Source organism: Cavia porcellus, unplaced genomic scaffold (assembly GCF_034190915.1).
Source record: "Cavia porcellus strain 051 isolate PalLab524CR breed Dunkin Hartley unplaced genomic scaffold, mCavPor4.1 scaffold_6, whole genome shotgun sequence".
NCBI lineage: Eukaryota > Metazoa > Chordata > Mammalia > Rodentia > Caviidae > Cavia > Cavia porcellus.
The window spans coordinates 78,435,964-78,448,073 of record NW_026947489.1 but is presented as its reverse complement, the minus strand read 5'-3'; the positions used below and the strand labels follow the sequence as shown (position 1 = coordinate 78,448,073).

At 35.0% G+C, this 12,110-nt stretch overlaps 1 protein-coding gene across 1 annotated transcript in view; it reads left to right on the top strand.

Annotated features, from left to right (window-relative positions):
• Positions 1-12,110, top strand: part of Cpd (carboxypeptidase D) — a 69,271-nt gene that overhangs the window by 43,489 nt on the left and 13,672 nt on the right. Inside the window, exons 8-13 of the mRNA XM_003469695.5 lie at positions 915-1,024; positions 4,784-4,886; positions 5,410-5,552; positions 6,775-6,944; positions 8,435-8,758; positions 10,963-11,158. Coding sequence (XP_003469743.2) covers positions 915-1,024; positions 4,784-4,886; positions 5,410-5,552; positions 6,775-6,944; positions 8,435-8,758; positions 10,963-11,158 — 1,046 coding nt within the window. The remainder of the gene's footprint in view (positions 1-914; positions 1,025-4,783; positions 4,887-5,409; positions 5,553-6,774; positions 6,945-8,434; positions 8,759-10,962; positions 11,159-12,110) is intronic.

Below are 12,110 nucleotides of genomic sequence, written 5' to 3'. Positions count from 1 at the left end.
ATAAGTGGAATTCTCTTCCTGATTTCTTTCTTTGCTTGGTCATTATTGGTGTATAGAAAAGCTATTAATTTAGTTGCTATGCATATGTGCATGCATGTGTGTGTGTGCATGGTATTTGTCATTGAACCGAGGAACTTCCCACTGAGAGGTACCCTAATTGCTTTGTCCCCTGTGGGAGTCATAGAGGGGTTGGTGTTCTTTAAGTGTTTTAAAACATCACTTTGTTTACCATATGTCATAAAAAGTCACAATACACCACCAATTGAATAATTTCCAGTAGAACAGTAAGAGAAAGTTTCAGCTTTTTTTTTTTTATTTTGGAATGAAGCAGGGCTGATGCTGCTACCCATAAATCGTTTAACAGCTCTGTTTTAGATTCTACCTCTCCAAAATGTAGATACATTAGTTAGGCCTGACGAATTTATTTTAAAATTTCATAATCTTTTTTTTGTGTGTCATATTTAAAAGTTTGGAATTTTACTGAAAAAATACAAAATTCTGATCTTATAAAATGATTTGCTTATGTAAACAGTTGTTTGCTGTATACTTCTGTTTCTGTTCTGACAGGTTAAATTGCACTGGTGAATTCCCAAGATCACTGTAGTTAAAGCAGCCTGTAGGCATCATGCGTTGGTGTTTTCTACTTACGCACTTTGGTTTTATTGAGGAAATTAGTTTAGTTTTTCATTTATTTTTCTTTTCTTTTAATGGTTCTGGGGATTGAGCCCTGGGCTTTGTGTACACTGGGAAAATGCTGTACCACTGGCCACACTTCCCCCTCTATTTTGGGTTTCTGTTGAAGTTAGCCATGGCAGATTTTATCCATTTCTCTTCTCTGACACTTGTGAAAGAGATGATGCTAATGATCCCTTTTGAAAATAGCGATGTGATACATTTTCTCCTTCCCCTTGCAGGTTCCTTGGTGGTTAACTACCCTTTTGACAATGATGAGCAAGGACTTGCCATATATAGTAAGTCACCAGATGACGCTGTGTTCCAACAGCTGGCACTTTCTTATTCCAAGGTAGGCTTGCGTTTGAACACCAGATTCTGTGTAATTCATTTAAAAGTGCCTTAAAATAAAGTCCTGCAACACACAGGCAAGTGCTTTCTTAGGAATATTTGTTCTGTGACTACTTCAGTCAGCCTTTAGGCTTTTTCTCCTCTTTTTTAAAAAATACTAAATATCTTTCTCCATGAGCCTCAAAGCTCAGTTAATGTCTTTTTATCTGGATTTTTAGCAGCCTACCTGAAATATAAGCAAGATAGTTTATTTAACAAAATCTTTAAATTATAAGTCTAATAAAAGAGGCTAAAGGAGTGGGATTGACAAACTATACGTACCCCCAGAGCAAATCTTGCCCACCACTTGTTTTTTGGAAATGAAGTTTTATTGACATACAGCCACAACCATGCTTTACAGATCATCTATGGCTGCTTTCTCTTGCAACATTTCAAAACAAGTCTGTAATTTACCATATTAACAAACTAAAGAACATTGTAGTCCTCTTAATAGCTGCAAAAGGTAGAATTAAGTAATTGTAAGACTTGAGTCTGTAAGACCTAATATTTTTATTATCTGACCCTTTACAGAAAAAAATTGTTGCTGGGTGTAGTGGCACACTCCTGTAATCTCAGCACTTGGGAGACTGAGGCAGGACTCTCTTGAGTTCAAGGCTAATCTGGACTACATAATGAGTTCAAGGTCAGCCTGAACTATATAGCAAGATGCCATCTTAAAATAAAAAAAAAAGAAAGAAAGAAACAAAAAATTATCAATGACTGGTTTAAGGTATTTAAGATCCTGTGTAATATGCAGTAAAGGAAATCAGGCAGAAATTTCGGTGTTTTCTAACTGCCTATAAGGAACACTGATTACTTTTAAAATCAGAAATGTTAAAATTTGTGTGTGAAAATTTCATTTAAAAATTATTCTTAGAAAACATGTTATAGACATGCATGTATTCTGAGGATAGCTGCTGAGAAGCTAAAAACAGTAGTGACTGTATAGCAATCAGTTTCCTAGAATTTTTCCCCAAATAATACAAAATAACCTTACAACTACCAAAATACCATCACCTACCAGATACTACAAAAAGATGTTGAAACTGAAAAATAACTGAAATTTTTTTAAAAGTGAGAACTCTCAGCATAATCAGTCACCCATCCTACCTTCACCCTAACATAAGACTTACTGATAAGGAAAAGGATCAAGGTACAATATGTGTATATACCAATTCCCCCACCATGAATATACTTACTGCTTATTGCAAACATATATTAGTAGAAAGGGGCTTTAAAAAATATCAGGAAAGAAATACTATACAAATCAGTGAGAAAATCTTCTCACCAGAAAGAAAAAATCTATAAGAAAATTAGAAGTTTATACCTAAGCAGATTAAATACACAAGGGAGAAAAGTTGATGATGTCCATTATATGTATCAATTTTTTTATCATTTGTACTTTTGATATAATATCTAGGAAACAAAGATTTAAAATAATTTGATAGCTTACATATTATTAATAGATTTATAGTAGTTTAAGTTATAATAGTTTTAGCTTACACATTTAGGTGTATGGTCCATCCTAAGCTGGTTTTAGGGTACAGTGTAAGGGAGAAAGCGTATAGATTTTTTTTTTTTTGGTACTGGGAACTGAACTCTCGACTCTGCACTTGCCAGGCAGGCACTTATGCCGCTGAGCTATGTTCCCGGCTCTAGATTCATTCTTCTACAGGTAGATGCTTACTTGTCTCTGCATAATTTTTTAGAGTGTTCTTTGCCCATTGAACTGGCTTGGCATTGTTGTCAAAATACAGATATCAGAGTAAGTCTCATAGAACCACTAATGTACCACCCATCTCCCCTTTAGCATTCTTCACAGACGGCTTACTGCTCTAAGAAGCGATCAGAATGTTAGTATTTATTGTGTGGAACTGTGCTTTTCTAGAGTGGAATGCAGTGGATGTTATATTGAGATGCAAGAAAAGTATTAGAAATTCTGTTTACATTTTTAAATGTATCATTTAACTTATGCATGTTTATAATATACATGTTAGTCCAATAGTAGAATAGTAGATCTATGTAATTTAAAGTTAGCTAGATGGATAAATAGCTATTGATGGACGTAGAGATAGAGACAGTCATAAAGAGTGTGGTATAAGCCTTTCATGGAAATCCAGAAAGCAAAATGACATGTGTACAATTGCTATAGTAATCTAATTCACATGGTTGGGAATATAGCTAAGTAGTAGAGGCTTATCTAGCATGGGCTCTTGATTCAATCCCAGTGTTGCAAATAATAATAATAATAATAATAATAACTTTTCAGAGTTTAACTCATTTGGTCCTTATTACAACACTAGAACAGTCCTATTACTGTTCTTACTTTTTAGAACGAGAAAATTCGAACTCAGAAAAGTTAAGTAAACCACCTAAGGTTAAGAAAGAGAGAGTAGGAATTCAAAGCCAAGTGGTCTGGGGGATCTTCTGCAAATGGGAAGAAAACCAAGAGAGAGATACAGAGGGAGGGGAGAAAAATGAAAGAGGATGTGATAAGAATTAAGATGTGTTAGGTACATGGACCAACTCCCCATGGTAAATGTAATCATTATATACTGTAGACATTTACCAGTGAAAATAAAAATTGAAAAAAAAACACTCAGGTGGTCTGACACAGAATTCTGTTCAACTAGTACATTATTTAGCTTGTCATTGTGACTACAAAACACAGGCCAAAGAAAAAGTAAGCAGGAAATAAGTTTTGTAAAAAAAAGAATGACATAATTTTTAAACCATTCTGTATTTTTATTGTAATATTTATTGTAACTATCAGCACACAAAAATAACCTGTTTTACTATGTAACAGTAAAATCAATATTGCTTCCCCTAATAAAGAATTAGAATTTTTTAAAAATGAGTTCTATTTTAAGTATGCTGTAAGATCATAAGCCTTTAATTAGTATATTAAGTTTCTGGAAAGGCATTGTTTATTTTAAAGTTAAATGCTTAATTCTCAAAGGTGGGAAAATGCAAAACTGTTAACTCAATATTTTTTTGGATTTTTTTCTATTTCCAAAAGAGAAGTGAAATTTTGACCATCTTAGGGTTAGGGTTAGGGTTAGTTTCCCCAGCCACTGCAGTCAAAACTAACCTTTCTTTCTTCTAGACTCCAGTAGTGCTTACTTGTGCCTCTGTGGCAGTTTCCTCACCTTCGATGAATAAGTGATTGTACATTTACTCTATGCCAGACAGTGGGCTGGACGCTTAAGGACACAAAGAATGTTGTGCAAAAAAGAATATTGTCCTAGTGAACCGAAAAGGTGCAGCCAGTTGGAATAGAAGAATTGTTATACATTGTACAAAGCATAGGGGGCCATGTTAGCTCCCTTAGAAGTTGAGGAACACTGTGTAATATTTTTTCTAGACTTTAAGCTCTTTAAAATTATGAAATGAACGTATGAATATGAACCGGATTTTTTTAGAGGCTTTTGATGGATTTTATATTACCTGTAATTGCAAATAATAAATGAAGTCTTAGAATTTCCTTATAAAGCACTTTTAATTTCAGTTTTACAAATTGGTTCTCATAATGAAGATCCGAATGGCGTTTTAAAAAACTCTCACTGAAAAGTCTCACTAATTACTATGGTCTCATTCAATACCCACCTCCCCAACCCTCACATTCTCTATTATGACCACTTTTGTCATTTTCCTGTATATTTCCAATATTTTTTCAGGTAGATATAAACAAATGAAAGACTTTTTTTTGTTGTTGTTTCAGGAAAATTCCCAGATGTTTCAAGGCAGACCTTGCAAGAATATGTACCCTAATGAATATTTCCCTCATGGAATAACAAATGGAGCTAATTGGTATAATGTCCCAGGTAAAAATTTTCAAGGTCTTACAACCTGTGGGATTTCTATTCTCTTGGATAGTGCTGCTTGTTGCTAAGCTTTTTGTTTTGGTTTGGTTTGGTTTGGTTTTTTTGAGAAATAACTGTTCCTTTAAAAAATTTTTTGCTGCTAATTTAGCACTGTTGGAAATAGAAAATGATTACTATGAGAACTAAGAATAAATCATTATTTAGCAAAAATAAATTACGTTTAAATTAGTTTTACATTGGGTGCTGTTTTAGTAAAAGTAACACAGTACAACTTCCTAAGTACATTTTCCACAGTACAACTTCCACAGTACCTTTTCAAGTGTGTTAAGCTTGAATTCTGCCTGCAAGTAAAAGAACACATTTGACTTGGACCATAAGCATCAGAGAGCCTTCCCCAAGAGTACATTGTTTTTCAGCCAATGCTGAATCAAAATAAATTTGGCTTATTTCTAAGAATGTTTCCTACCTTGTGGGATCTAAATATTAAAACATCTTCATAATGACTTGATTTTCTGTCCTTTAGGTGGTATGCAGGACTGGAACTATTTACAAACAAACTGCTTTGAAGTAACTATTGAATTAGGTTGTGTGAAGTATCCATTTGAAAAAGATCTGCCAATGTTTTGGGAACAGAATCGAAGATCTTTGATCCAGTTTATGAAACAGGTAACTCTTCAGGAGTGAAGTGTGATTTGTCCAACAGCAAGGTTTTATGTGGTGATTTTAGAATATACCCTTTTAAATTCTACTTGGTTTTAATGTATTTACCTAGTTTGTATTCCAATTTGTTTGGTAAATTTATCTAAAAAATTTGTGGATGCTACTAAGTTCATTTGAATGTAACAAAAGGAGTTGAAGAAAATTAAGTAGTGACATTTTGCCCTTAATGATTATTGGTGACTTTTTATCCTCTCTTTATAAAAAGCTAGCGTAAATTACCTATATTCCGAAGCTTTTGTCAAGTGATAGATTTTAATTTTTGTGGGGGGGTACTGGGGATCGATTGTGAAGTGATACGAAACTAAGCAATAGGGTAAATGGTTTTTCTCTTGTTCCCTATTGCCAAAAGTTTATTGTGAAATGACTCATTTCCTTCTGTTTGGATGTACATGGTGACCTATAGGTAAGAACTGTAAGAAAAATACTAATGATTATTCAGGATAATCTGAGTAATAGTACTTTATACATTTCTGCCATTATTATTTTCCTAAGTGGTGTGGCATAAAGTCTTTGGGTCTGTATTAACATTTATAGTAATTTTATTCTTTAAAAAATTGAACATGCAGAAAAGTTTTAAGGCTAGCACAATAAATATTCCTATATCTACCACCTAAGTTTAACAGGTTTTAACATGTTACGTTTAGTTTACTTACGTGAAACACATGCACAATACACATTTTTGGCTGAACTACTTTAATATAAACTGGAAGTATTAAGATATCTTACCTCAAATATTTCAGCATCTGTCTCCTAAAAATAAGGATTTTCTCTTCTATGTCATCTGCAAATGCCATTATCTCACCTAAGAAAACTAACAGTAAAATAGTATTTATAACCTACTCCATATTCAAATCCATGTGTCCCCAAGATGTAGTTTTTCTTTTTATTTATTTATTTTTTTATTTTTTATCAGTATCAGGGATTGAACTCATGACTGCCTGCTTGCAAGGCAGGCGCTTATGCCGCTGATAAAGACAAACCAAGACTATGAAAAATCAGTCTTTAGAAACTAAAAGATTTTAATGACTATTTATGTATTGCTTAATGAGAACTAAATTCCTGTTTCATTAGTTTACCTTATTCACAGTCTGTTGTTTTGGATGTGAGATCTCAAGTAATTAGGTGATGCTGGTTCACATTAAAATCTGGTGTTCTTGTCCTTTTTCAGGTTCATCAGGGTGTCAAAGGATTTGTCCTTGATGCTACAGATGGCAGGGGTATATTAAATGCCAGCATTAGTGTTGCTGAAATTAATCACCCAGTGACTACTTACAAAACTGGAGATTACTGGCGTCTCTTAGTTCCAGGAACTTATAAAATCACAGCATCTGCTCGAGGGTGAGTGATGAATGCGTAAGATGTGCCTACTGCCAATAAACATGATTCCATTCTGGAAGATTATTTCAGAAAAATCTCCAGAGCCTGCTAGGCAACCTGCAGTTAAATGCTGGGAAGTTTAGTTTCACACTGTTCTAATGGAGAATTGGGTATGCAAAGTGTCAGTTGTAAGAAATATGTACACCTTCACTTTGCTCTGCTCTGATTACCTAATCTTTATTGAGAGACAAATGCCATAGTGAGCAGTTTCCTTTCAATTCTGAGAAGTACCTGTCAGTTGAAAAAGAAAATACTCCTTGTTGGCCACGTGCTCTAGCCACAGTGTCCAATAGGTGCCACTATGTTATATTGGTCTGCAGAGCCTTTGAAAGCTCTGTAGACGTTAGTGTCATATTTTTTGTCTTAGTGTTTCAGAGTAAGGCATTTTCATGTTTTTTAAAGGTTTTATTCCCACTTTTTTGCTGGCCTCAAACTCCTGGACTTTAGCAAACCTCCCAAGTTAACTGGGACTACAGATTAGTGCCATGGTTCCCAATTTATGTTTATTCATTAAACAAAAGAGAGAAATGGGCCAGCCATGGTGACACATAACTTGTATTCCCAGCACTTAGGAGGATAAGGAAAAAGGATCATGAGTTCATTGTCAGCCTAGGCTACATAAAGAGTTACAGGTATTTGTTTATTTTGAGTTTTTTCGGTTTCGTTTTTTGAGACAAGGTCTCACTCACTATGTAGTTTAGTCTGGCCTTGAACTTACTATGTAAGTCAGGCTGGCATCTAATTGGTGGCAGTCCTGCTTCTGCTTCCCGAGGGCTGATTACAGTTGTGGCTACCTTGCCCAGCTATGTTGTTACCTATTTTTCTTAAGACTTTCAAATTTCTAATAGTCCATAAGTGGAGGGGTTAGAACCTCAATACGAGTAACAAAGTCCTTTCTTTGGTCCATTTTAGCACAATACTGTATTAAGTAAATTTATTTTTATTTTTTGTCTTTTTCATTTTTACCGGTACTGGGGATCGAATTCACGACTGCCTGCTTGCAAGGCAGGCACTTATGCCGCTGAGCTAAATCCCCAGCCCCTGTATTAGGTAAATTACAGCAGCAGGGTTTCTGAGAAGCAGGCCAGGAGTCAGTGTGCTTGAGAATGAATGTCTAAGTTGGTTCCTCTCCAACTTTCCCCCACATACATTCCCCCTAATGTAGACAAGTGAATTCAGATTCCAGGAGACAGGAGGTATCTACTGCAGGCACAAACTTTCATTTGAAGTCATATTTTTAATTTGAAAAATTCATTCCTATTTTACATATACCTATGTCTCTTTGTTAATTAATGTTTTTAAAACTGTAAATTACCTCAAAGTTAAAAGCATGATTCTTTAAGGAGATGTACCACATTTATGCAGAAGATTCATGTATCCTTTATTTACCAGGGCAGTACTTGTATGTTCCAGCTGAGAAGTGTAACTGTGATCTTCCTGCTTCATCACAGGTATAATCCAGTTACCAAGAATGTGACTGTCAAGAGTGAAGGTGCTATTCAGGTCAACTTTACACTCAATCGATCTTCAACAGATGCAAACAGTGACTCCAAAAAAGGAAAGGGGGATAGCACCAGCACTGATGATACCAGTGACCCAACTGCTAAAAAATTTGAAGCTTTAATTAAAGACCTTTCAGCTGAGAATGGCTTGGAAGGCATCATGTTAAGCTCCTCCTCAAACCTAGCTCTTTATCGATACCACTCATATAAAGACCTATCAGAATTTTTGAGAGGACTTGTAATGAATTATCCACTGATTACAAACCTTACCACGTAAGTGTCACCTTCTTACTGCCTTTTTAGAAATTTTTTGTTCTTACAGTGGTTTATTCAGCATCAGCCATGCTGAACGGGGTCTTACTTAGAGCTGTGTATTTGGAACCTACAGAAGTGGGGTTCACTTGTTTTGCAACAGATGCTTGGTTGGAGATACTCCTAACAAAGGATCTTAGAAACTTTCATGGGGTAACCTGGAGGAGAATTATTTGTTAAATTAGTAATGTATAGTCTGAGTCTTTATGAAATGTAAAATTACTCTTAGCACTTACTCTAGCTGAATTCCAAAGTTCTTTTCCACTTTGCAACTGCAAATTCATGTTCTGACTAAATATTGCTTAGTTTTATTTTACTTAGGCAAGGGAGGAATAAGGAACTATGAGTTTATCAGGGATCATGTGTAACCTTTTATTCAGATTAAAAAATCCTGGTTGCTGTCATTTCCTGTACTTTAGTTTATTCATAGTCTTTGTTACCCAAAGCTCTAGGAATGTTCTTCATTGAGGTACCTGAAAAAGCACGTAGTTCTGGCTTATGTAAAACTGATGGTTGAGCCAGCCTTTTATTTCACTTTCTGGGGTTTCTCAGCCTCACTTTCCCTGTCTCATTAGCAATCTTCTTTAGATCTTGTGAGTTGCTCCAAAATTGTTTCCATGACTAATTTATTCCTATAGTTTGTTTACTGGAGGTGAGACCTTGACATTTTCCCCTAAGTTTATACCCTACCGATAGGATATGTGGGGGAAAAGTTGGAGAGGAACCAACTTAGACATTCATTCCCAAGCACACCGCTCCTGGCCTCTTCTCAGCTATCTGCCGCTGTGGTTTACCTAATACAGTACTATGCCCAAATGGACCAAAGAAAAGACTGTGTTACTCAGTAGTGGGGCTCTAACTCCTCCACTTATAGACTGTTAGATATTTGAAAGTCTTAAAAAAAATAGGTAACAACATAGCTGGGCATATCTATTGAACAATGTCTGCACTTTTACCTTTTTATGTTTCTTCATTGGTCCTTTTAATTTATCAGAAAATTTAGCTTCTTAAATTCTTTTTTTCTAGCTCCTTAAATTCTGATTTACGGTTTTTATACATGCAAGGGGTGATACTTACTTTGACAATACAAATTACTTCCTTTCCTCAACTGATTCTTTTTTTTTTCCTCAACTGATTCATCAACCAACTGATTCTACCTTATTCAAGTTTTAAAATCAGTTGTCTTAGGGCCAGGGATATAGCTCAAGGGCACAGCACCTGCCTGGCAAGCACTAAGTCCTGACTTCAGTTCCCAGTACAAAAAAAAATCATTCATCTTAGCACCATATAGAATTTTAGTATCACTGAATAGTATCAGGAGGAGGAATAATTTTTTATTCTATTAATCTTTCTCAATGCTAATCTTTTTCCTGTCTAACTCTGCTAAATCTCTCCCATATTAAAGAAGGCACACCTTAAACCTAGTGCTCTCCTGAGCAAGTAGAACATTTGACCGTTGTTTTGTTTTCACTAAATTATTTTTGCTGCAAAAATGGCACTGCAAAGCTGGGTGTGGTGGTGCACTGCTGTAAAGCAAGCCCTCAGAGGTGGAGGCAGGAGGATCGTTGCAAGTTTGAGACCAGTCTGGGCTACAAAGTGAGCCCAAGGCCACCCTGAACTGCATAGCAAGACCCTGTCTCAAAAAGACAAAAAAGATCCCCCCCCCAAAATGGTACTGCATTTATATTAAAATATAAAGTCTCACACAGGTTTAGATTTTCAAAGTTACATGTAATATGTAATTTCCATAATAAAAATTTAAGTGAGTTAGTTTAAAAGACAGATTATTTATCATATATAGGTACAAATTCTCTATGAGGAATGTGATCATTATGTATATGTATCTTGTACCAATAAAATCTGATTTTAAAAAAGGACATTATAGAAGATAGGAAAAAATACTGTGAAGACGGTAGGAAAAGGACTGAAAGTGGAGGGATGCTGAACTAAATCAGTATTTCCTAAATCTGATGGTGTTTTACTTCTATCTGACTTTTTTTGGTGAAGGGAAACTAACTTAAAGTTTTCTGATGCAAGAATTTATTCTTTAAAGATTTTCTTTAAAGGTTTATTGTATTTTATGTTCATGTTTATTTTTAAAATCTTTGTCAGAGTTAATATAGTGCTTAATTATTTGCTGACTTTTTGTTTTTGGTCTTTGAAAGTTTGGGACAGAGTGCTGAATATCGTCACATTTGGTCTCTTGAAATCTCTAATAAGCCTAACGTATCTGAGCCTGAAGAACCGAAGATTCGTTTTGTTGCTGGTATCCATGGAAACGCTCCGGTTGGAACTGAACTGCTTTTGGCTCTGGCAGAATTTCTCTGCTTGAACTACAAAAAGAACCCAGCTGTTAGCCAAGTAAGAGAATGGCCTGTTTTGACATGTTTTAAAAAGGAACAGCTCAGTGATACATTGATACCAGGGAAACATTCAAAAATTTTATTTGTTGTTAGATTTTACAGAGGCACTTTTGATATATTATGTTACTCTTTTACAAGGAACAATTTTTGTATATACTCATTGTTAATAGTGCCTTTCTGTTATATTTCTGTGTATCTACTAGGAGACGTAGAGAAAAGTAAAGTTTTGTATTCAGCCCTTTACTCCTTTATTTATCCCAAATTACCTTTTTTTAAAATAAATTTAAATTTATTGATGCTTCTATGGAGTACATAGTGATTACATTTGTCATGGGGAGTTTGTACATGTACACGACACATCTTTTTTGTCACCATTGTCAGTCCCTTTCTCTCTCATCCCTGCCTGTTCCCTCCAACTCATTCTTCTTTTCACTTGCAAACCAAGCTTTCTAAACACTTTACTCAGTACATCCATAACCTGAGGAATCTATAACTAGGGCACTGCATTGCAACATGTAGTGAAAGACAGTTTTCTTTCCATGTAATAAATTTTTAAAATTGTTTAATAGTGTGGCTGGTAAGAGATTCTACAAAAGGTGATACGGCATTGTCTACTTTAGCCATTTATGACTACAGAAAAGAAGTTTGATCCAGAGGCTCGATTTTATATGATTAGATAAGCAGTCTAGTTCCGTGTTGTCTCAGGAAAAGTGCATCCTTCTAGAACATACACTAATTGACATTGTCTGACTTTAGAAAAGGGGCAAGTACTTTTTGAATATATACTGTATGCCAACTGGATACTTTACATATATCATTGATTTAATTTTCAGCCCTGTAAGAATTATTATCTCCATTTTATACATGTTGGAACTTGGGTAGGGTTATCTGTTAACTTATACAACCTTTTACAGCTAATAATTAGTAAAACAGGAATTTAATTCAAACCC